A 26,223-nucleotide genomic window follows, 5' to 3' on the forward strand; every position below is an offset into this window, starting at 1 on the left:
GATGGGGGTGAGTGTGGTGATGGGTAGTGTATAGTGGGCAGTGTATGGTGGTGATGGGTATGTAGGTATAGTGTGGTGTAGTGTATAGTGTGGTGATGGGTACTGTAGTGTATAGTGTGGTGATGGGTAGTGTATAGTGTGGTGATGGGTACTGTAGTTTATAGTGTGGTGATGGGTAGTGTAGTGTATAGTGTGGTGATGGGTAGTTTATAGTGTGGTGATGGGTAGTGTGTTGTACAGTGTGTTGATGGGAAGTGTAGTTTATAGTGTGGTGATGGGTAGTGTAGTGTATAGTGTGGTGATGGGTAGTGTAGTTTATAGTGTGGTGATGTGTAGTTTATAGTGTGGTGATGGGTAGTGTAGTGTACAGTGTGGTGATGGGTACTGTAGTGTGTAGTGTGATGATGGGTAGTGTAGTGTATAGTGTGGTGATGGGTAGTGTAGTGTACAGTGTGGTGATGGGTACTGTAGTATACAGTGTGGTGATGGGTAGTGTAGTGTTCAGAGTGGTGATGGGTAGTGTAGTGTACATTGTGGTGATGGGTACTGTAGTGTATAGTGTGGTGATGGGTAGTGTAGTGTACAGTGTGGTGATGGGTAGTGTAGTGTTCAGAGTGGTGATGGGTAGTGTAGCGTATAGTGTGGTGATGGGTAATGTCGTGTACAGTGCGGTGATGGGTAATGTAGTGTATAGTGTGGTGATGGGTAATGTATGCGTAGGGTGATATGGGTAGTGGCACATACAGTGTGTGATGTAGGTAATGTGGTGTGTAGTGTGGTGATGGGTAGTGTGGTGATGGGTAGTGTAGTGTATAGTGTGGTGATGGGTAGTGTAGTGTAGTGTACATTTTGGTGATGGGTACTGTAGTGTATAGTGTGGTGATGGGTAGTGTAGTGTAGTGTATAGTGTGTTGATGGGTAGTGTAGTGTACAGTGTGGTGATGGGTAGTGTAGTGTATAGTGTGGTGATGGGTAGTGTAGTGTATAGTGTGGTGATGGGTAGTGTAGTGTATAGTGTGGTGATGGGTAGTGTAGTGTATAGTGTGGTGATGGGTAGTGTAGTGTATAGTGTGGTGATGGGTAGTGTAGTGTATAGTGTGGTGATGGGTAGTGTAGTGTATAGTGTGGTGATGGGTAGTGTAGTTTATAGTGTGGTGATGGGTAGTTTATAGTGTGGTGATGGGTAGTGTAGTGTATAGTGTGGTGATGGGTAGTGTAGTTTATAGTGTGGTGATGTGTAGTTTATAGTGTGGTGATGGGTAGTGTAGTGTACAGTGTGGTGATGGGTACTGTAGTATACAGTGTGGTGATGGGTAGTGTAGTGTTCAGAGTGGTGATGGGTAGTGTAGTGTACAGTGTGGTGATGGGTACTGTAGTGTATAGTGTGGTGATGGGTAGTGTAGTGTTCAGAGTGGTGATGGGTAATGTAGCGTACAGGGTGATGATGGGTAATGTCGTGTACAGTGTGGTGATGGGTAATGTAGTGTACAGTGTGGTGATGGGTAATGTAGCGTACAGGGTGATGATGGGTAGTGGCACATACAGTGTGGTGATGGGTAATGTCGTGTACAGTGTGGTGATGGGTACTGTAGTGTATAGTGTGGTGATGGGTAGTGTAGTGTACAGTGTGGTGATGGGTAGTGTAGTGTAGTGTACAGTGTGGTGATGGGTACTGTAGTGTATAGTGTGGTGATGGGTAGTGTAGTGTAGTGTACAGTGTGGTGATGGGTACTGTAGTGTATAGTGTGGTGATGGGTAGTGTAGTGTACAGTGTGGTGATGGGTAGTGTAGTGTACAGTGTGGTGATGGGTACTGTAGTGTATAGTGTGGTGATGGGTAGTGTAGTGTATAGTGTGGTGATGGGTACTGTAGTGTTCATTGTGGTGATGGGTAATGTAGTGCACAGGGTGATAATGGGTAATGTAGTGCACATGGTGGCAATGGGTAATGTAGTGTACAGGGTGACGAGGGGTAATGTAGTGTACATGTTGATGATGGGTAATGTAGCGCACATGGTGATGATGGGTAATGTCATTGTACAGTGTGGTGATTGGTAATGTAGTGTACATGATGGGCAATGTAGTGTACATGGTGGTTATGGGTAATGTAGTGTACAGGGTGATGATGGGTAATGTAGTGCACATGGTGATGATGGGTAATGTAGCACACATGGTGATGATGGGTAATGTCATTTACAGTGTGGTGATGGGTAATGTAGTGTACATGGTGATGGGTAACGTAGTGTACATGGTGGTTATGGGTAATGTAGTGTACAGGGTGATGGGTAATGTAGTGTACAGGGTGAGGGATAGAGGTGATTTGAGAAAGGCTTTACAACCTCACACTTGAAGGGCTTCTCTCCAGAGTGTTGTAGAGAGTGAACCTTTAGCGACATGCCGCGCTTGAATGACTTCCCACACGTCTCACAGGTGAACGGCATGTCCTTGGTGTGGGCTAGACAAACAGACAGACAGACAGTCAGTAAGACAGAACTATCACCAGTTACAGACATGTCCTTAGAATCTACACTGGAAACAAATGAGACATCATACAATGTCTCTCTACAGGAACATATCCACTGACGACAGTATCTTTTCTCCTAATGACACATTCCCCCGTCCCCATCCACTCTGACCCCCCTGTCCCCATCCAGTCTGACCCATTCTCCCCCTGTCACCATCCACTCTGACCCCCCTGTCCCCATCCAGTCTGACCCATTCTCCCCCTGTCACCATCCACTCTGACCCCCAGGCCCCATCCAGTCTGACCAATTCCCCCTGTCCCCATCTACTCTGACCCATCCCCCCTGTCCCCATCCAGTCTGACCCCCTGTCCCCATCCAGTCTGACCCACTCCCCCCTGTCCCCATCCAGTCTGACCCATTCCCCCTGTCCCCATCCAGTCTGACCCACCCCCCCCCGTCCCCATCCAGTCTGACCCACTCCCCCCTGTCCCCATCCAGTCTTACCCATTCCCCCTGTCCCCATCCAGTCTGACCCATTCCCCCTGTCCCCATCCAGTCTGACCCATTCCCACCTGTCCCCATCCAGTCTGACCCATTCCCCTACCTGTCCCCATCCAGTCTGACCCCCCCGTCCCCCGTCCCCATCCATCCAGTCTGACCCATTCCCCCCTGTCCCCATCCAGTCTGACCCATCCCCCCCGTCCCCATCCAATCTGACCCACTCCCCCCTGTCCCCATCCAGTCTGACCCATTCCCCCCTGTCCCCATCCAGTCTGACCCATCCCCCACTGTCCCCATCCAGTCTGACCCACTCCCCCTGTCCCCATCCAGTCTGACCCATTCCCCCTGTCCCCATCCAGTCTGACCCATCCCCCCCTGTCCCCATCCAGTCTGAGACATCCCCCCCATCCCCATCCAGTCTGACCCATTCCCCCCTGTCCCCATCCAGTCTGACCCATTCCAATACCTGTCCCCATCCAGTCTGCCCATTCCCCCCTGTCCCCATCCAGTCTGACCCATTCCAATACCTGTCCCCATCCAGTCTGCCCATTCCCCCTGTCCCCATCCAGTCTGACCCATTCCAATACCTGTCCCCATCCAGTCTGCCCATTCCCCCCTGTCCCCATCCAGTCTGACCCATTCCCCCCTGTCCCCATCCAGTCTGACCCATCCCCCACTGTCCCCATCCAGTCTGAGACATCCCCCCCGTCCCCATCCAGTCTGACCCATTCCCCCCTGTCCCCATCCAGTCTGACCCATTCCAATACCTGTCCCCATCCAGTCTGCCCATTCCCCCCTGTCCCCATCCAGTCTGACCCATTCCCCCCTGTCCCCATCCAGTCTGACCCATTCCAATACCTGTCCCCATCCAGTCTGCCCATTCCCCCCTGTCCCCATCCAGTCTGACCCATCCCCCCCGTCCCCATCCAGTCTGACCCACTCCCCCCCGCCCCCATCCAGTCTGACCCATTCCAATACCTGTCCCCATCCAGTCTGACCCATCCCCCCCCTGTCCCCATCCAGTCTGACCCACTCCAACCCCCGCCCCCATCCAGTCTGACCCATTCCCCCCCGTCCCCATCCAGTCTGACCCATTCCAATACCTGTCCCCATCCAGTCTGACCCATCCCCCTCCTGTCCCCATCCAGTCTGACCCATTCCCCCCTGTCCCCATCTAGTATGACCCATCCCCCCGTCCCCATCCAATCTGACCCACACCTCCCTGTCCCCATCCAGTCTGACCCATCCCCCCCTGTCCCCATCCAGTCTGACCCACTCCCCCCTGTCCCCATCCAGTCTAACCCATTCCAATACCTGTCCCCATCCAGTCTGACCCAGCCACCCCTGTCCCCATCCAGTCTGACCCACTCCCCCCCGCCCCCATCCAGTCTGACCCATTCCCCCCTGTCCCCATCCAGTCTGACACATTCCCCTACCTCTAACCCATTCCAATACCTGTCCCCATCCAGTCTGACCCATCCCCCCCTGTCCCCATCCAGTCTGAACCATTCCCCCCTGTCCCCATCCAGTCTGACCCATCCCCCCCGTCCCCATCCAATCTGACCCACTCCCCTGTCCCCATCCAGTCTGACCCATCCCCCTGTCCCCATCCAGTCTGACCCATCCCCCCCCATCCCCATCCAGTCTGACCCATCCCCCCTGTCCCCATCCAGTCTGCCCATTCCCCCTGTCCCCATCCAGTCTGACCCATCCCCCCGTCCCCATCCAGTCTGACCCATTCCCCCTGTCCCCATCCAGTCTGACCCATTCCAATACCTGTCCCCATCCAGTCTGACCCATCCCCCCTGTCCCCATCCAGTCTGACCCACTCCCCCCGCCCCCATCCAGTCTGACCCATTCCCCCCGTCCCCATCCATTCTGACACATTCCCCTACGTGTCCCCATCCAGTCTGACCCATTCCCCCCTGTCCCCATCCAGTCTGACCCATCCCCCCCGTCCCCATCCAATCTGCCCCACTCCCCCCTGTCCCCATCCAGTCTGACCCATCCCCCGTCCCCATCCAGTCTGACCCATCCCCCCTGTCCCCATCCAGTCTGACCCATTCCCCCCTGTCCCCATCCATCCAGTCTTCGACCATCCACCCAAAGGAAAAGCGGCGAACGGGATCCTCATTATTTCTGTGGTTAAACCTTTCCCGGTACACGCTCTGGATAATCGACCATTAGGGTCCGGGCTAATCAGGGAAGCCACCATCTAACTGGCCATGGAGATGCAGGGGAGTCATGAGGAGAGAATCAGTCTCTTCCTTATTGACTCTGCTGTTTCCCATGGTACTAGGCCTTGCCTGGTTGGCTCGTCATAACCCCACCATTTTCTGGCAACAGTGGGCTCTCACAGGGTAGTTGCGAGAGTCCTTGGGGAGGTGTGTAGGGGTTTCCGTTGGTGCTACCACGGTGGAAAGTCCAGACCAGGTCTCCACCGTACACATTCCACTAGAATATGCCGATTTGGCTCTCGCCTTCTGTAAAAAGAAGGCAACTCAATTACCACCCCATCGACAAGGGGACATCCCAGATGTCACGTGTGTCCCCTGTCGCAAGCGGAGACGGCGGCTATGGAGACATATGTCTCTGAATCCCTGCGTCAGGGGTACATTCGGTCCTCCACTTCACCCGGCTCCTCAAGTTGATTTTTTGTGAATAAGAAAGAGGGAGGTCTGCGCTCGTGCATTGACTATCGAGGTCTCAATCAAATCACGGTGAGGTACAGTTACCTGCTACCTCTTATCGCCACGGCGATTGAGTCAATGCACGGGGCACGCTTCTTTACTAACCTGGATCCCAGGAGTGCTTACAACCTGGTGCGTATCCGGGAGGGAGACGAGTGGAAGACAGCGTTCAGTACCACCTCAGGGCATTATGAGTACCTCGTCATGCCGTACGGGTTGATGAAGGATCCATCAGTCTTCCAATCCTTTGTAGACGAGATTTTCAGGGACCTGCACGGGCAGGGTATAGTGGTGTATATCGATGACATTCTGATATACTCTGCTACATGCGCAGAGCATGTGTCCTTGGTGCGCAAGGTACTTGGACGACTGTTGGAGCATGACCTGTACGTCAAGGCTGAGAAATGCTTGTTCTTTCAGTCTCCTTCCTAGGGTATCGCATTTCCACATCAGGGTTGGAGATGACCGCATTGCAGCCGTGCGTAAATTGGCCAACTCCCACCACGATTTTTAGGGTTTGCCAATTACTACCGGAGTTTATCCAGGGTTTTGGTCAGGTGGCTGCCCCCATTTCATCACTGATGAAGGGGGGTCCTGTACGTCTGCAGAGGCCGGTTGAGGCGGACAGTGCTGGCCCATCCGGATCCCTCTTTGGCGTTCATAGTGGAGGTGGACGCGTCCGAGGCTGGGATAGGAGCCGTGCTCTCTCAGCGCTTGGGCACGCCACCGAAGCTCCACCCCTGTGCTTTCTTCTCGAAGAAGCTCAGCCTCGCGGAGCGGAACTATGATGTGGGGGACCGGGAGCTGTGGGCTGTGGTTAAGGCTTTGAAGGCGTGGAGACATTGGCTTGAGGGGGCAAAACACCCTTTTCTCATCTGGACTGACCACCTCAACCTGGAGTACATCCGGGCAGCTAGGAAACTGAATCCACGTCGGGCAAGGTGGGCCATGTTCTTTACTCGTTTTGTGTTTCCCTGTCCTACAGACCAGGTTCCCAGAATGTGAAGGCAGACGCACTGTCCTGGCTGTATGACACAGAGGAGTGGCCCATGGATCAGACTCCCATTCCCCCGGCCTCCTGCCTGGTAGCGCCGGTCGCGTGGGAGCTGGACGCGGACATTGAGCGGGTGTTACGTACAGAGCCTGCTCCACTCCAGTGTCCCGTCGGGCGTCGGTACATTCCGTCTGCTGTCCGTGACCAGTTGATCTATTGGGCCCACACTTCACCCTCCTCTGGTCATCCGGGGATCGGTCGGACGGCGCTCTGCCTAACTGGGAAGTACTGGTGGCCCACCTTGGCTAAGGATGTAAGGGGTAATGTTTCCTCCTGCTCGGTGTGCGCCCAGTGTAAGGCTCCTAGACACCTGTCCAGAGGTAAGCTACATCCTTTACCCGTTCCACAACGGCCTTGGTCACACCTGTTGGTAGATTTTCTGACGGATCTTCCTCTCTCACAGGGCAACACCACGATCCTGGTCGTTGTGGATCGTTTCTCTAAGTCCTGTCATCTCCTCCCTTTGCCCGGTCTCCCTACGGCCCTACAAACTGCGGAGGCCCTGTTTACACACGTCCTCCGGCACTATGGGGTGCCTGAGGATATTGTGTCTGATCGAGGTCCCCAGTTCACATCGGGAGTTTGGAGGGCGTTCATGGTACGTCTGGGGGTCTCGATCAGCCTCACCTCGGGTTTCCACCCTGAGAGTAATGGGCAGGTGGAAAGAGTGAACCAGGATGTGGGCAGGTTTCTGCGGTCCTATTGCCACTCCCCAGTGGCCGGAATTCGTGCCCTGGGAAGAGTACTCACAGAGTTACCATGCCGATAGCACTCACAGACCGTTACTATGATGTTACCATGCCGATGGTACTCACCAACCATGTGCTTTCTGACGTGGGCCATGGTGTAGAACTTCTTCTCACAGATCTCACAGCAGAACTTCTTCTCAGCATAACCGTGAACAATCTTGTTGTGCTCATGGAGAGACCAGAGCTTCTTAAAGGCCTTGCCACACGTTACACACTGAAACACACACTCATTGAACTCAGTGGATGACAAAATTCAGTTGAAATGGTGCATGGTGCAGTGGTACTGTAGTAGTAGTAGTAGTAGTAGTATTGTTGTAGTAGTGGTGCAGTAATAGTAGTAATGGTATAATAGTATTGTTGTTGTAGTAATACTGTTGTAATTGTCACTAACCCATACACTCTTCTCACAGTTGGTAGTGCAGTAGACAGCAGTGGTAGTAGTAGTAGCAGCAGTGGTAGTAGTAGTAGTAGTAGCAACAGTAGTAGTAGTAGCAGTAGTAGAGGTCGTAGAAGTAGTGGTAGTAGTAGTAGTAGCAGTGGGAGTAGTAGTAGTAGTAGCAGTGTAGTAGTAGTAGCAGTGGTGGTAGTAGTAGTAGTGGTAGTAGCAACAGTAGTAGCAACAGTAGTAGCAGTAGTAGTCGTAGCAACAGTAGTAGCATAAGAAGTAGTAGTAGTAGTAGCAACAGTAGTAGTAGTAGTAGTAGCAACAGCAGTAGTAGTAGTAGTAGTAGTAGTAGCAACTGTAGTAGTAGTAGTAGTAGTAGCAACAGTAGTAGTAGTAGTAGCAACAGTAGTAGTAGTAGTAGTAGTAGCAGTAGTAGTAGCAGTAGTGGCAACAGTGGTAATAGTAGTAGTAGTAGTAGTAGTAGCAACAGTAGTAGTATCAGTAGTAGCAACAGTAGTAGTAGTAGTAGTAGCAACTGTAGAAATAGTAGTAGTAGTAGTAGTAGTAGTAGTAGCAACAGTATTAGTAGTAGTAGTAGTAGCAGTAGTAGTAGTAGCAGTAGTGGCAACAGTAGTAGTAGTAGTAGTGGTAGTAGTAGCAGTGTAGCAGTAGAAGTAGTAGCAGTAGCAAATGTAGTAGTAGTAGTAGCAGTAGTAGCAACAGTAGTAGTAGTGGTAGTAGTAGCAGCAACAGTAGCAATAGTAGTAGTAGTAGCAACAGTAGTAGCAGTAGTAGTAGTAGTAGCAACAGTAGTAGCAGTAGTAGTAGCAACAGTAGTAGTAGTAGTAGTAGCAACAGTAGTAGCAGTAGTAGTCGTAACAACAGTAGTAGCAGAAGTAGCAGTAGTAGTAGTAGTAGTAGTAGTAGTAGTAGTAGTAGCAGTAGTAGTAACAACAGTAGTAGTAGTAGTAGTAGTAGTGGTAGTAGAGGCAGTAGTAGTAGCAGTAGTAGTAGTAGTAGTAGCAGCAACAGTAGTAGTAGTAGTAGTAGTAGTAGTAGTAGTCGTAGCAACAGTGGTAGCAGTAGTAGTCGTAGCAGAAGTAGTAGTAGTAGTAGTAGCAACAGTAGTAGTAGTAGTAGCAACAGTAGTAGCAGTAGTAGTAGTAGTAGCAACAGTAGTAGTAGTAGTAGCAACAGTAGTAGTAGTAACAGTAGTAGTAGTAGTAGTAGTAGCAGCAACAGTAGTAGTAGTAGCAACAGTAGTAGTAGTAGTAGTAGCAGTAGTGGCAACAGTAGTAGTAGCAGCAGTAGTGGCAACAGTAGTAGTAGTAGTAGCAACAACAGTAGTAGTAGTGGTAGTAGTAGAAGTAGTAGTAGTAGCAACAGTAGTAGTAGCAGTGTAGCAGTAGACATAGTAGTAGTAGTAGTAGCAACTGTAGTAGTAATAGTAGTAGCAACAGTATAAGTAGTAGTAGCAACAGTAGCAGTAGTAGCAACAGTAGCAGTAGCAGCAGCAGCAACAGTAGTAGCAGTAGTAGTAGTAGTAGTAGCAACAGTAGTAACAGTAGTAGTAGTAGTAGTAGTGGTAGTAGTAGTAGTGGTAGTAGTAGTATAGTAGTAGTAGTAGTAGGAGTAGTAGTAGAATCAACAGTAGTAGTAGTAGTAGCAACAGTAGAAGTAGTAGTAGTAGTAGTAGCAACAGTAGTAGTATTGGTATGGTGGTTTTATAGTAGTAGTATAAGTGTTGTAACAGTATTGGTGTTGTAGTAGTATTTTTCCAATAGTAATAATGTAATATTAGTTAATAATCCATGCACTCTTCTCACAGTTGCTGATGCAGTAGATAGCAGTAGTAGTAGTAGTAGTAGCAACAGTAGTAGTAGTAGTAGTAGTAGTAGTGGTAGTAGTAGTAGTAGTAGTAGCAACAGTAGTAGTAGTAGTAGTAGTAGTAGTAGTATCAACAACAGTAGTAGTAGTAGTAGTAGTAGTAGTAGTAGTAGTGGCAGTGGTAGGAATAGTAGTAGTAGTAGTAGTAGTAGTAGTACCAGTAGTAGCAACAGTAGTAGTAGTAATAGTAGTAGCAACAGTAGTAGTATTGTGGTGGTGTTATAGTAGTAGTATAAGTGTTGAAACAGTATTGGTGTTGTAGTATGTTTGCTGTAGTAATAATGTAGTATTAGTTACTAACCCATGCGCTCTTCTCACAGTTGGTAGTGCAGTAGATAGCAGTAGTAGTAGGAGTAGAAGTAGTAGTAGTAGTAGCAACAGTAGTAGTAGTAGTAGTAGTAAGTGTTGAAGTAGTAGTAGTAGTAGTAGTAAGTGTTGAAGTAGTAGTAGTAGTAGTAAGTGTTGAAGTAGTAGTAGTAGTAGTAGTAGTAGTAGTAGTAGTAGTAGTAGTAGTAGTAGTAGTATGTGTTGAAGTAGTAGTAGTAGTAGTAAGTGTTGAAGTAGTAGTAGTAGTAGTAGTAGTAGTAAGTGTTGAAGTAGTAGTAGTAGTAGTAGTAAGTGTTGAAGTAGTAGTAGTAGTAGTATGTGTTGAAGTAGTAGTAGTAGTAGTAGTAGTAAGTGTTGAAGTAGTAGTAGTAGTAGTAGTAGTAGTAAGTGTTGAAGTAGTAGTAGTAGTAGTAGTAGTAGTAGTAGTATGTGTTGAAGTAGTAGTAGTAGTAGTAGTAGTAGTAAGTGTTGAAGTAGTAGTAGTAGTAGTAGTAGTAGTAGTAGTAGTATGTGTTGAAGTAGTAGTAGTAGTAGTAAGTGTTGAAGTAGTAGTAGTAGTAGTAGTAGTAGTAAGTGTTGAAGTAGTAGTAGTAGTAGTAGTAAGTGTTGTAGTAGTAGTATGTGTTGAAGTAGTAGTAGTAGTAGTAGTAAGTGTTGAAGTAGTAGTAGTAGTAGTAGTAAGTGTTGAAGTAGTAGTAGTAGTAGTAGTAGTAAGTGTTGAAGTAGTAGTAGTAGTAGTAGTAGTAGTAGTAGTAGTAGTAGTATGTGTTGAAGTAGTAGTAGTAGTAGTAGTAAGTGTTGAAGTAGTAGTAGTAGTAGTAGTAGTAGTAAGTGTTGAAGTAGTAGTAGTAGTAGTAGTAAGTGTTGAAGTAGTAGTAGTAGTAGTAAGTGTTGAAGTAGTAGTAGTAGTAGTAGTAGTAGTAAGTGTTGAAGTTGTAGTAGTAGTATGTGTTGAAGTAGTAGTAGTAGCAGTAGTTACTGACCTGTATACTCTTCTCACAGTTGGTCTGATGGTGCAGTAGTAGTTCACTCTCCAGAAGGAAGCGTTTTCCACATTTGTTGCAGATTTGCATGCGGTTGTGAGTGACGTTCATGTGTTTCTCCAGATACCAGCGGTTGTTGAAGACTCTGGGACATTTCTTACAGGGGAAGTGTTGCTTCTCCTCCAGTCTGACCATCTGACCTACACTCTCAGGGTTCTGCTTCCTCTTCCTGCCCTGGTGACGGTTGGCAAGGGTGGCGTCACCAAGGGTCTGCCGCATGGTTGTCGTGGCGACCTCCAGGGTTCTAGTCCCCGGATGAGGCCTGTTCATCATAATAGACTCCTCTGCTGGTATGTTCATATCATTGTTCTCCTCTTCCTCTTCCTCCTCTTCCTCCTCTTCACTGCTGTTCTCCATCTCCTCCCCTCTCTCTCTCTGCTCTTCATCCTCCTCCTCTTCATCCTCCCCGACCTGCCCATCATCATCATTATCATCCGCTTCCTTGTTCTCCTCTTCCTCCTCGTTCCTCTGGTCACCGTGGGAGCAGGTGAACATGGCGGTGGCGGTGGTATATGTGGCGACAGCCTTGCTCTCTGACCCCTTGGAGACGTTGAGTGTCTGGTTGTTCAGGTTGACCTCTACGATGATCTGCTCCCCGCCCCCCTCCAGCTTAAACAGACCCCTCCCTCCTCCTCCCCCACTCTCCCTGTCCTCTTGTTGGTAGTAGTACTGCTTGGCCTGGGACTGGGAGGAGGTCTGGGAGGAGGGAGGGTGATGCTGCTGGCTCTTTCCATGTCCGTCCTCCACCCTCACAGAGAAAGGGCTGTTCCCCTCCCGAGTGTACACCCTCTCTAACTCTGCCCTCCCTAACTCTGCCTCCTGCTTGATCTCCCTGTACAGCTGACTGCCGGGGGTCGTTGTCATGGAATCAGGATCTGCCAGGCCATCCTGATTGGCCAGGTTGTCTACCGCGGCCCTTAGCGATTGGCTGCTGATGAGGTCACGGCAAGAAGCTGCAATGTCCGTCATCTGCAGCAGGGTGGCGGCGTTGAGCACGTCTCTGACGCTACGGCTACTGACTAACAGACGGGAGGTGTAGATGAAGTTAAGGATCTGCTGTAGGCCCTGGGAGGAGAGACAGACAGGAGTTATCTGCTGTAGGCCCTGGGAGGAGAGACAGACAGGAGTTATCTGCTGTAGGCCCTGAGAGGGGAGACAGACAGGAGTTATCTGCTGTAGGCCCTGGGAGGGGAGACAGACAGGAGTTATCTGCTGTAGGCCCTGGGAGGAGAGACAGACAGGAGTTATCTGCTGTAGGCCCTGGGAGGGGAGACAGACAGGAGTTATCTGCTGTAGGCCCTGGGAGGGGAGACAGACAGGAGTTATCTGCTGTAGGCCCTGGGAGGGGAGACAGACAGGAGTTATCTGCTGTAGGCCCTGGGAGGGGAGACAGACAGGAGTTATCTGCTGTAGGCCCTGGGAGGGGAGACAGACAGGAGTTATCTGCTGTAGGCCCTGAGAGGAGAGACAGACAGGAGTTATCTGCTGTAGGCCCTGGGAGGAGAGACAGACAGGAGTTATCTGCTGTAGGCCCTGGGAGGAGAGACAGACAGGAGTTATCTGCTGTAGGCCCTGGGAGGGGAGACAGACAGGAGTTATCTGCTGTAGGCCCTGGGAGGAGAGACAGACAGGAGTTATCTGCTGTAGGCCCTGGGAGGAGAGAGAGACAGGAGTTATCTGCTGTAGGCCCTGGGAGGAGAGACAGACAGGAGTTATCTGCTGTAGGCCCTGGGAGGAGAGACAGACAGGAGTTATCTGCTGTAGGCCCTGGGAGGGGAGACAGACAGGAGTTATCTGCTGTAGGCCCTGGGAGGAGAGACAGACAGGAGTTATCTGCTGTAGGCCCTGGGAGGAGAGAGAGACAGGAGTTATCTGCTGTAGGCCCTGGGAGGAGAGACAGACAGGAGTTATCTGCTGTAGGCCCTGGGAGGAGAGACAGACAGGAGTTATCTGCTGTAGGCCCTGGGAGGAGAGACAGACAGGAGTTATCTGCTGTAGGCCCTGGGAGGAGAGACAGACAGGAGTTATCTGCTGTAGGCCCTGGGAGGGGAGACAGACAGGAGTTATCAATGTGGGTAACACTTTATTTGGATAGTTCATCTGCAGATGCAGTAACATTTCATCTATCTACACTGAACAAAAAAATAAACCCAACATGCAACAATTTCAACGATTTTACTGAGTTACAGTTCATAGAAGGAAATAAGCCAAATGTAATTAATTCATTAGGCCCTGATTTATGGATTGACATGACTGGGAATACAGATATACAGTCTGTTGGTGACAGATACATAAAAAAAGGAGTGTGGATCAGAAAACCAGTCAGTATCTGGTGTGACCACTATTTGCCTCATGCAGAACGACACATCTCCATAGAGTTGATCAGGCTGTTGATTGTGGCCTGTGGAATGTTGTCCCACTCCTCTTCAACGGCTGTGTGGAGTTGCTGGATGTGGAGGTCCTGGGCTGGCGTGGTTACACCTGGTCTGTGGTTGGTAGGCCGGTTGGAAGTATTGCCAAAAATTCTTTAAAACAATGTTGGAGGCAGCTTATGGTAGAGAAATTAAAATGTAATTATCTGGCAACAGCTCTGGTGGACATTGCTGCAGTCAGCATGCCAAATGCACGCTTCATCAAAACTTGAGACATCTGTGACATTGAGTTGTGACAAAACTACACATTTTAGGATGGTGTCATGACGTTGAATTAGTTAATGTGATGACTGTTGCTCAAGAATGATTAAAGGTTTCTAATTGCGTGATTAACTGAATCAAGCAAATATTAACTCATTTTTTTTCTCCTTTATTTAACCAGGTAGGCTAGTTGAGAACAAGTTCTCATTTGAACCTGCGACCTAGCCAAGATAAAGCATAGCAATTCGACACATACAACAACACAGAGTTACACATGGAATAAACAAAACATACAGTCAATAATACAGTAGAACAAAAGAAAACAAAAAGTCTATATACAGTGAGTGCAAATCAGGTAAGTTAAGGAAATAAATAGGCCATGGTGGTGAAATAATTACAACATAGCAATTAAACACTGGAATGGTAGATCGGCAGAAGATGAATGTGCAGGTAGAGACCCTGGGGTGCAAAGGAGCAAAATAAATAAATAAATACCAATATGGGGAATAGATGGGCTCTTTACAGATGGGCTATGTACAGGTGCAGTGATCTGTAAGATGCTCTGACAGCTGGTGCTTAAATCTTGTGAGGGAGATGTGAGTCTCCAGCTTCAGAGATGTTTGCAATTCGTTCCAGTCATGGGCAGCAGAGAACTGGAAGGAAAGATGACCAAAGGAGGAATTGGCTTTGGGGGTGACCAGTGAGATATACCTGCTGGAGCGCGTACTACGAGTGGGTGCTGCTATGGTGACCAGTGAGCTGAGATAAGACGAGGCTTTACCTAGCAGAGACTTGTAGATAACCTGTAGCCAGTGGGTTTGGCAACGTGTATGAAGCGAGGGCCAACCAACGAGAGCGTACGGGTGGCAATGGTGGATAACGTATGGGGCTTTGGTGACAAAACGGATGGCACTGTGATAGACTGCATCCAGTTTGTCCACCGAAGTCAAGTCGTTTGGCAGCATGAGTGAAGGATGCTTTGTTGCGATATAGGAAGCAAATTCTAGATTTAATTTTGGATTGGAGATGCTTAATGTGAGTCTGGAAGGAGAGTTTACAGTCTAACCAGACACCCAGGTATTTGTAGTTGTCCATGTATTCTAAGTCAGAGCCGTCCAGAGTAGTGATGCTGGACGGGCGAGCAGGTGCGGGCAGCGATCGATTGAAAAGCATGCATTTAGTTTTACTTGCGTTTAAGAGCAGTTTGAGGCCACGGAAGGAGAGTTGTATGGCATTGAAGCTCGTCTGGAGGTTAGTTAACACAGTGTCCAAGGAGGGGCCAGAAGTATACAGAATGGTGTCGTCTGAGTAGAGGTGGATCAGAGAATCACCAGCAGCAAGAGCAACATCATTGATGTATACAGAAAAGAGATTCGGCCAGAGAATTGAACCCTGTGGCACCTCCATAGAGACTGTCAGAGGTCCAGGCAACAGGCCCTCCGATTTGACACACTCAACTCTATCAGAGAAGTAGTTGGTAAACCAGGCGAGGCAATCATTTGAGAAACCAAGGCTGTCGAGTCTGCCAATAAGAATGTTGTGATTGACAGAGTCGAAAGCCTTGACCAGGTCGATGACTACGGCTGCACAGTAATGTCTCTTATTGATGGCGGTTATGATGTCGTTTAGAACCTTGAGCGTGGCTGAGGTGCACCCATGACCAGCTCTGAAACCAGATTGCATAGCGGAGAAGGTATGCTGGGATTCGAAATGGTCAGTAATCTGTTTGTTAACTTGGCTTTCGAAGACCTTAGAAAGACAGGGTAGGATAGATATAGGTCTGCATCAGTTTGGGTCTAGAGTGTCACCCCCTTTGAAGAGGGGGATGACCGCGGCAGCTTTCCAATATTTGGAAATCTCAGACGATATGAAAGAGAGGTAGAACAGGCTAGTAATAGGGGTTGCAACAATTTCGGCAGATCATTTTAGAAAGAGAGGGTCCAGATTGTCTGGCCCGGCTGATTTGTAGGGGTCCAGATTTTGCAGCTCTTTCAGAACATCGGCTACCTGGATTTGGGTAAAGGAGAAATGGTGGGGGCTTTGGCGGGTTGCTGTGGAGGGTGCCGGGCAGTTGACCGGAGTAGGGGTAGCCATGTGGAAAGCATGGCCAGTCGTAGAGAAATGCTTATTGAAATTCTCAATTATTGTGGATTTATCGGTGGTGAAAATGTTTCCTAGCCTCAGAGCAGTGGGCAGCTGAGAGGAAGTGCTCTTATTTTCCATGGACTTTACAGTGTCCCAGAACTTTTTGAGTTGATGGATGCAAATTTCTGTTTGAAAAAGCTTGCCTTAGCTTTTCTAACTGCCTGTGTATATTTGTTCCTAACTTCCCTGAAAAGTTGCATATGGGGCTATTCGATGCTAATGCAGAACTTCACAGGATGTTTTTGTGCTGGTCAAGGGCAGACAGGTCTGGCGTGAACCAAGGACTATATCTATTTTATTTATTTTTCATTTCACCTTTATTAAACCAGGTTGTTGAGAACAAGGTATATTCCTAGATCTACATTTTTTGAGATGGGCATGCTTATTTAAGATGGTGAGGAAGGCACTTGTAAAGAATAGCCAGGCATCATCTACTGACGGGATGAGGTCAATGTCATTCCAGGATACCCCGGCCAGGTCGATTAGAAAGGCCTGCTCGCAGAAGTGTTTCGGGGTGCGTTTGACAGTGATGAGTGGTGGTCGTTTGGTCGCAGACCCATTACGGATGCAGGTAATGAGGCAGTGATCGCTGATCTTGATTGAAAACAGCAGAGGTGTATATGGAGGGCGAATTAGTTAGGATGACATCTATGAGGGTGCCCGTGTTTACTGATTTGGGGTTGTACCTGGTAGGTTCATTGATAATTTGTGTGAGATTGAGGCCATCAAGCTTAGTTTGTAGGATGGCCGGGGTGTTAAGCATGTCGCAGTTTAGGTCACCTAGTAGCACGAGCTCAGAAGATAGATGGGGGGCAATCAGTTCACATATAGTATCGAGGGCACAGCTGGTGGCAGAGGGAGGTCTATAGCAAGCGGCAACAGTGAGAGACTTGTTTCTGGAAAGGGGAATTTTTAGAAGTAGAAGCTCAAATTGTTTGGGTACAGACTTAGAAAGTAATACAAAACTCTGCAGGCTATCTTTGCAGTAGATTGCAACACCGCCCCCTTTGGCAGTTCTATCTTGGCGGAAAACGTTATAGTTAGCAGACCCGGCTAAGACATCTGGGTTGGCAGAGTGTGCTAAAGCAGTGAGTAAAACAAACTTAGGGAGTAGGCTTCTAATGTTAACATGCATGAAACCAAGGCTTTTACGTTAACAGAAGTCAACAAATGAGAGCACCTGGGGGGTGGGAGTGGAGCTAGGCACTGCAGGACCTGGATTAACCTCTACATCACCAGAGGAACAGAGGAGAAGTAGGATAAGGGTACGGCTAAAGACTATACGAACTGGCCGTCTAGCACGTTCAGAACAGAGAGTAAAGGGAGCAGGTTTCTGGGCATGATAGCATAGATTCAAGGCATAGTGTACAGACAAAGGTAAGGTAGGATGTGAGTACATTTGAGGTAAACCTAGGCATTGAGTAATGAAGAGAGATGTTTAAATCAGATGATGTCATCACATATGTAAGAGGTGGAACAACATGGTTGGCGAAGGCATATTGAGCAGGGCTCGAGGCTCTACAGTGAAATAAGACAGTAATCACTAACCAGACAGTAATGGACAAGTAATATTGATATTAGAGAGAGGCATGCGTAGCCAAGTGAACATATGGGTCCAGTGAGTGGTTGGGCTGGCTGGGGACACGGCGATTCAGACAGTTAGCAGGCTAACAAGCTAACAGTTAGTAGGCCGGAGCTAAACAAGCTAGCAGCTAGTAGACCAGGGCAGGCTAGCAGTTAGCAGGCCGGGTTAGCAAGCAAAGAGTTAGCATGGGCTAGCAGTTAGTAGACCAGCGCAAGCTAGCAGTTAGCAGACCGGGTTAGCAAGCAAGCAGTTAGCAAGGGCTAGAAGTTAGCAGACCGGGCAGGCAAGCTAGCAGTTAGCAGACCAGGGCCCGGCAGCTTAGCAGTTAGCAGACCGGGTTAGTAAGCAAACAGATAGCAGGGGCTAGAAAGTTAGCCTTTGGGGGGGGGGTCGCTGCGATGGGGGTAAGTCTGTTTTTGCCTCTTCGTGTGGTGACGTCGATAGACCAGTCGTGGAATTAGTAGGGTTCCAAGTAGCTCTAGGTAGCTGGTAGGCCGATATTGTAGCCCAGGAGTGTGCTTCGGTGGTAGCACAGGAGCCCTTGATGGGCTAGCTTCAAGCTAAATTGGTGCTTGCTCTGGCATGGAAACGCTAGCCAGGAGTAGTCATCCGGGATTGCGGTTAGCTAGTTGTGAAGATCCAGATAAAATGTTCAGTTTGCGGTAGGAATCCGGGGATAAAAATAACAGGTCCGTTATGCTCTGGTTAGAGTCACGGAATATAATGATGTAATTACGTTTGGGAGGTCTCAGATGGGAAGCGCCGCGTGAGTCATTTAGGCTTCTCAATGACGCACTTCTCTGGCACAACTCTCTGGTCGTCCTCACGATGTCAGTGTCCTTGTGGTCTGATTCCTCGCCCTTGTTCTGGAAGGGCTCTTCTGAGGACAGACAGCTCTGTAGCTCAGAGCTCACAGCGTAGGAACGAAACAGTGTAGATACCACGATTCGATGGGAGGTGGAGGATAAGTGGTTCGACTTGAATTCACCTGCTAAGACACAGCTACTCATCCGTAGCTTGGGTAAAAAAAATGTTTTATTTGTCTTCAAACCTGTGTTGCGTTTTGGGTTCGTTGACTTTTTAGACCTCAGCTGCAGCTTGGGTCACTTAGTCTGATCTGTAAATTCTTCACTCACGGGTTTTATACCCTCGGGTCAGAAGTGGGCTTAACCGCTTTTAGGGCAATTCTCTGGGCGCACCAAGTTAAGAAGCAAGGTCTAGATTTGACTCAAATCCAATTTTAGACAACTAACTTCACATTTCATCTTTACTAAAACATTCTCTTTGATTTGGACATTTTCCACACAATGTACAATCTATAAACACCAAGCATATCCTAGGAAAACTCTTACAGTTACAATGTTTTCATAATAACGTCATCTATTAACCTTTAATAACAAACCAAAATGACATACATTTTCATATTCCATCTATCGTCATGACCACCATTGTGGCTGACGGAAACCATTGTTCCAAAGTCCCTTTATTTCATGTTTAATGTTCTGAGGCTGGTTCTCCATAGTAACAGGACAAAAGGAATTTGTCTGTGGCCTGTGATTTGCCAGGGGCATGAGGGGTCATAAAACCCCCACATCTTCAGACCCCTAGATCTCTCCTCCTCTGTTGGGGTTGAGAGATAATCAGTAGGGTTGTGGTCTCCTGTAACCTGACCTGATCAGGACAGTCATGACAGTGGCCTTTTATTGTCCCCAGCACAAGGTGCACCTGTGTGATCAGTTTATAGCACCTGTCAGGTGGATGGATTATCGTGGCAGGAGAAATGCTAACAGGGATGTAAACAAATTTGTGCACAAAATATTTTTGTTGTGCAAATGACACATTTCTTGGATCTTTTATTTCAGTTCATGAAACAGCACTTTGTGTTTATATTTTTGTTCAGTATACTAACCTTAACCCTAACCCTTATCTAAACCTAAACTCAGCTCTAACCTTAACCATTATCCTTACCCTAACCCTTATCTAAACCTAAACTTAGCTCTAACCTTAACCATTATCCTTACCCTAACCCTTATCGAAACCTAAACTTAGCTCTAACCTTAACCATTATCCTTACCCTAACCCTTATCTAAACCTAACATTAACCATTAGCCTTACACTAACCCTTATCTAAACCTAAACCTAACCTTAACCTTTATCCTTACACTAACCCCTATCTAACGCCAACCTTAACCATTATCCTTACCCCTTATCTAAATCTAACCCGAACCATTATCCTTACCCTAACCCTTATCTCAACCTAACATCAACCATTATCCTTACCCTAACCCTTATCTAAACCTAACCCTAGCTCTAACCCTAACCATTATCCTTACCCTAACCCTTATCTAAACCTAACCTTAACCATTATCCTTACACTAACCCCTATCTATCCCTAACCATTATCCTTACCCCTTATCTAAACCTAACCCTAACCATTATCCTTACCCTAACTCTTATCTAAACCTAAGCCTAGCTGTAACCCTAACATTAAACATTATCATTACCTTAAGCCTTATCTAAACCTAACATAAACCATTATCCTTACCCGAACCCTTATCTAAACCTAACCATAAACATTATCCTTATCTGAACCTAACCCTAGCTGTAACCCGAACCTTAAACATTATCCTTACCCTAACCCTTATCTAAACCTAACATTAACCTTTATCCTTACTCTAACCCTTATCTAAACCTAAGCCTAGCTGTAACCCTAACATTAAACATTATCATTACCTTAAGCCTTATCTAAACCTAACATAAACCATTATCCTTACCCGAACCCTTATCTAAACCTAACCATAAACATTATCCTTATCTAAACCTAACCCTAGCTGTAACCCGAACCTTAAACATTATCCTTACCCTAACCCTTATCTAAACCTAACCTTAACCATTATCCTTACCCTAACCCTAACCCTTATCTAAACCTAACCCTAGCTGTAACCTTAGCGAGCATTTGCTTAGTAACAGAACGTTTTTTGATAGTATGACCATCAATGATGGAACATCTGTACCCTCTAAATAAAGTGTGACCTGAATGTGATATGTCAGGTCTATGGATGTGTTATCTAGAGATTATCAATGTGTTATGTAGAGCTTATGAATGTTATATGTAGGGATTAAGAATGTGATATATCTTTGTTATGAATGTTCTGAAGTCCTTATGAATGTGTTATGTCAGGCTTATGAATGTGTCATTAAGTTCATATGTAGGTGCCCACTGACCTGGGAGCTGAGGGCATCCAGAGACAGGTCGACACGGCGCAGCTGCTTGCTCTGGGAGAACAGGGAGTGAAAGAAGGGGCTGTAGGCCGCAAGCACCCCCTTGTGGGCAGGGAAGGTACTGCGCTGGCGCACCAACACTATGTCCACATCACAGAGGTCAGGCTGGAAGAGACGCTGCTCGTTCAACCTGTCCATCAAACAGGTGAAATGAAGAGTCACATCCTCCACCACAGAGAACTCAGCTGACGGGAAGTCTGATGTCTTCTCTACTATGAGCTGAGGAGAGGAGAGGAGAGGGGAAGGGAGGGAGGGAGGGAGGGAGGGAGGGAGGGAGGGAGGGAGGGAGGGAGGGAGGGAGGGAGGGGGGGAGGGAGAGTAGAGTAGAGGGAGGGAGAGTAGAGTAGAGGGAGGGAGGGATGTAGGGAGGGTGGGAGGGAGGGAGGGGGGGGAGTAGAGTAGAGGGAGGGAGGGATGTAGGGAGGGAGGGATGTAGGGAGGGAGGGGGAGTAGAGTAGAGGGAGGGAGGGAAGAGTAGAGTAGAGTAGAGTAGAGTAGAGTAGAGTAGAGTAGAGTAGAGTAGAGTAGAGTAGAGTAGAGTAGAGTAGAGTAGAGTGAGAGGAGGGAGGGAGGGAGGGAGGGAGGGAGGGAGGGGGAAGAGTAGAGTAGAGTAGAGTAGAGTAGAGTAGAGTAGAGTAGAGTGGAGGGAGGGAGGGAGGGAGGGAGGGAGGGAGGGAGGGAGGGAGGGGAGAGTAGAGTAGAGGGGAGGGAGGGAGGGAGGGGGTGGAGAGTAGAGTAGAGGGAGGGAGGGAGGGAGGGAGGGAGGGAGGGAGGGAGGGAGGGGAGGGAGAGTAGAGTAGAGTAGAGTAGAGTAGAGGGAGGGAGGGAGGGAGGGAGGGAGGGAGGGAGGGAGGGAGGGAGGGAGGGAGGGAGGGAGGGAGGGAGGGAGGGAGGGAGGGAGGGAGGGAGGGAGGGAGGGAGGGAGGGAGGGAGGGGGGGAGAGTAGAGTAGAGGGAGGGAGGGAGGGATGTAGGGAGGGGGAGGGAGGGGGGGGGAGGGTAGAGGGAGGGAGGGAGGGAGGGAGGGAGGGAGGGAGGGAGGGAGGGAGGGAGGGAGAGTAGAGTAGAGGGAGGGAGGGGGGGAGTAGAGGGAGGGGAGAGTAGAGTAGAGTAGAGTAGAGTAGAGTGAGTGAGTGATTGAGTGAGTGAGTGAGTGAGTGAGTGAGTGAGTGAGTGAGGGAGGGAGGGAGGGAGGGAGGGAGGAGAGGATTAGGGGGAGTAGAGGGAGGGGAGGAGAAGAGGGAGGAGAAGTGCAGAAGAAGAGGGAGGAGAGATGGAGGGGGAGGAGAGGAGGGAGGAGAGGTGCAATAGAGGAGCGAGGAGAGATGGAGTGGGGAGAGGGAGAGATGGAGGAGGAGGAAGAGGAGAGGGGGGAGGAGAGGTGCAGAAGAGGAGGGAGGAGAGATGGAGGGGGAGGAGAGGAGGGAGGAGAGGTGCAGTAGAGGAGCGAGGAGAGATGGAGGAGAAGGAGGAGAGGAGGGAGGAGAGATGGAGGAGAAGGAGGAGAGGAGGGAGGAGAGGTGCAGGAGAGGATAGAGGAGAGATCGAGGGGGAGGAGAGGACAGGAGAGGAGGGGGAGGAGAGGATAGGAGAGGAGGGGGAGGAGGAGAGTAAAAACAGTGTTATCATTGGATGAGGAGTACTTTCTATGACAAGCAGATTGCTGATAAAGATGTTTTGTGTTCATTACAGAAAGACCGTCGTTAGACAAACATCTTTAGAGAGAGAGCAAATAATTAGCTTGGGATTCTCAGATGGATCTTAATTTGATCACTCTTGTTGCTGAGAATGTTTCTGCACAGAAGAAATGCAAACTTGTAGTGTCTTCAAGGTTTAAAAAGGCTTCTAAAGTTTGTAATTTACACTTTAAAATGTCCAGCTTGATTTGGTGTAACAAAAAATCAATCAATCAAATGTATTTATAAAGCCCTTTTTACACCAGCCAATCTGTATTAATCTCTTCAAATCTCTATTAATTATTATCCACCTAATAATTCACATTATCCTGTTGCTGCAGGATTATTTTCCTGCTGTAGCAAACTGGATCAAATTAAGATCCTCCATCTGTATTACATTGTCTTTCAGAGGCTACTGAGACAAGGGCAGAGACCTGAGTAGACAGTACAGACGACACCGTACAGTAGGGCTCATTCACAGTACAGACTACACTGTACAGTAGTGCACATTCACAGTACAGACTACACTGTACAGTAGGGCTCATTGACAGTACAGACTACACTGTACAGTAGTGCTCATTCACAGTACAGACTACACTGTACAGTAGTGCTCATTCACAGTACAGACTACACTGTACAGTAGGGCTCATTCACAGTACAGACTGCACTGTACAGTAGGGCTCATTCACAGTACAGACTACACTGTACAGTAGGGCTCATTCACAGTACAGACTACACTGTACAGTAGGGCTCATTCACAGTACAGACTACACCGTACAGTAGGGCTCATTCACAGTACAGACTACACTGTACAGTAGGGCTCATTCACAGTACAGACTGCACCGTACAGTAGGGCACATTCACAGTACAGACTGCACCGTACAGTAGGGCTCATTCACAGTACAGACTGCACTGTACAGTAGGGCTCATTCACAGTACAGACTACACCGTACAGTAGTGCACAATCACAGTACAGACTACACCGTACAGTAGGGCTCATTCACAGTACAGACTACACTGTACAGTAGGGCTCATTCACAGTACAGACTACACTGTACAGTAGTGCTCATTCACAGTACAGACTACACTGTACAGTTGTGCTCATTCACAGTACAGACTACACTGTACAGTAGGGCTCATTCACAGTACAGACTGCACTGTACAGTAGGGCTCATTCACAGTACAGACTACACTGTACAGTAGGGCTCATTCACAGTACAGACTACACTGTAAAGTAGTGCCCATTCACAGTACAGACTACACTGTACAGTAGGGCTCATCCACAGTACAGACTGCACTGTACAGTAGGGCTCATTCACAGTACAGACTGCACTGTACAGTAGGGCTCATTCACAGTACAGACTACACTGTACAGTAGGGCTCATTCACAGTACAGACTGCACTGTACAGTAGGGCTCATTCACAGTACAGACTACACTGTACAGTAGGGCTCATTCACAGTACAGACTACACTGTACAGTAGTGCACATTCACAGTACAGACTACACCGTACAGTAGGGCTCATTCACAGTACAGACTACACTGTACAGTAGGGCTCATTCACAGTACAGACTGCACTGTACAGTAGGGCTCATTCACAGTACAGACTACACTGTACAGTAGGGCTCATTCACAGTACAGACTGCACTGTACAGTAGGGCTCATTCACAGTACAGACGACACCGTACAGTAGGGCTCATTCACAGTACAGACTACACTGTACAGTAGGGCTCATTCACAGTAAAGACTACACTGTACAGTAGTGCACATTCACAGTACAGACTACACCGTACAGTAGGGCTCATTCACAGTACAGACTACACTGTACAGTAGGGCTCATTCACAGTACAGACTACACCGTACAGTAGTGCTCATTCACAGTACAGACGACACCGTACAGTAGGGCTCATTCACAGTACAGACTACACTGTACAGTAGTGCTCATTCACAGTACAGACGACACCGTACAGTAGGGCTCATTCACAGTACAGACTACACTGTACAGTAGTGCTCATTCACAGTACAGACTACACTGTACAGTAGGGCTCATTCACAGTACAGACTACACTGTACAGTAGGGCTCATTCACAGTACAGACTGCACTGTACAGTAGGGCTCATTCACAGTACAGACTGCACTGTACAGTAGGGCTCATTCACAGTACAGACTGCACTGTACAGTAGGGCTCATTCACAGTACAGACTACACTGTACAGTAGGGCTCATTCACAGTACAGACTGCACTGTACAGTAGGGCTCATTCACAGTACAGACTACACTGTACAGTAGGGCTCATTCACAGTACAGACTACACTGTACAGTAGGGCTCATTCACAGTACAGACTACACTGTACAGTAGGGCTCATTCACAGTACAGACTACACCGTACAGTAGGGCTCATTCACAGTACAGACGACACCGTACAGTAGGGCTCATTCACAGTACAGACTACACCGTACAGTAGGGCTCATTCACAGTACAGAGTACACTGTACAGTAGTGCACATTCACAGTACAGACTACACCGTACAGTAGGGCTCATTCACAGTACAGACTACACTGTACAGTAGGGCTCATTCACAGTACAGACTACACTGTACAGTAGTGCTCATTCACAGTACAGACGACACCGTACAGTAGGGCTCATTCACAGTACAGACTACACTGTACAGTAGTGCTCATTCACAGTACAGACGACACCGTACAGTAGGGCTCATTCACAGTACAGACTACACTGTACAGTAGTGCTCATTCACAGTACAGACTGCACTGTACAGTAGGGCTCATTCACAGTACAGACTACACTGTACAGTAGCTCATTCACAGTACAGACTGCACTGTACAGTAGGGTTCATTCACAGTACAGACTACACTGTACAGTAGGGCTCATTCACAGTACAGACTGCACTGTACAGTAGGGCTCATTCACAGTACAGACTACACTGTACAGTAGGGCTCATTCACAGTACAGACTACACTGTACAGTAGGGCTCATTCACAGTACAGACTGCACTGTACAGTAGGGCTCATTCACAGTAAAGACTACACTGTACAGTAGGGCTCATTCACAGTACAGACTACACCGTACAGTAGGGCTCATTCACAGTACAGACGACACTGTACAGTAGGGCTCATTCACAGTACAGACTACACTGTACAGTAGGGCTCATTCACAGTACAGACTACACCGTACAGTAGGGCTCATTCACAGTACAGACTACACTGTACAGTAGGGCTCATTCACAGTACAGACTGCACCGTACAGTAGGGCACATTCACAGTACAGACTGCACCGTACAGTAGGGCTCATTCACAGTACAGACTGCACTGTACAGTAGGGCTCATTCACAGTACAGACTACACCGTACAGTAGTGCACAATCACAGTACAGACTACACCGTACAGTAGGGCTCATTCACAGTACAGACTACACTGTACAGTAGGGCTCATTCACAGTACAGACTACACTGTACAGTAGGGCTCATTCACAGTACAGACTGCACTGTACAGTAGGGCTCATTCACAGTACAGACTACACTGTACAGTAGGGCTCATTCACAGTACAGACTACACTGTACAGTAGGGCTCATTCACAGTACAGACTACACTGTACAGTAGGGCTCATTCACAGTACAGACTACACCGTACAGTAGGGCTCATTCACAGTACAGACGACACCGTACAGTAGGGCTCATTCACAGTACAGACTACACCGTACAGTAGGGCTCATTCACAGTACAGAGTACACTGTACAGTAGTGCACATTCACAGTACAGACTACACCGTACAGTAGGGCTCATTCACA

General features: G+C 48.2%; 1 protein-coding gene across 1 annotated transcript in view; it reads right to left on the bottom strand.

Moving 5' to 3' along the window:
- zbtb47b (zinc finger and BTB domain containing 47b) overlaps positions 1-26,223 on the bottom strand; it is a 169,459-nt gene that overhangs the window by 41,923 nt on the left and 101,313 nt on the right. The window contains 4 exon segments of the mRNA XM_064941131.1: positions 2,339-2,454; positions 7,525-7,672; positions 11,041-12,165; positions 20,689-20,964. Of these exon segments, the coding sequence (XP_064797203.1) occupies positions 2,339-2,454; positions 7,525-7,672; positions 11,041-12,165; positions 20,689-20,964 (1,665 nt within the window).

Source organism: Oncorhynchus masou, chromosome 28, assembly GCF_036934945.1.
Source record: "Oncorhynchus masou masou isolate Uvic2021 chromosome 28, UVic_Omas_1.1, whole genome shotgun sequence".
NCBI classification, from domain to species: domain Eukaryota; kingdom Metazoa; phylum Chordata; class Actinopteri; order Salmoniformes; family Salmonidae; genus Oncorhynchus; species Oncorhynchus masou.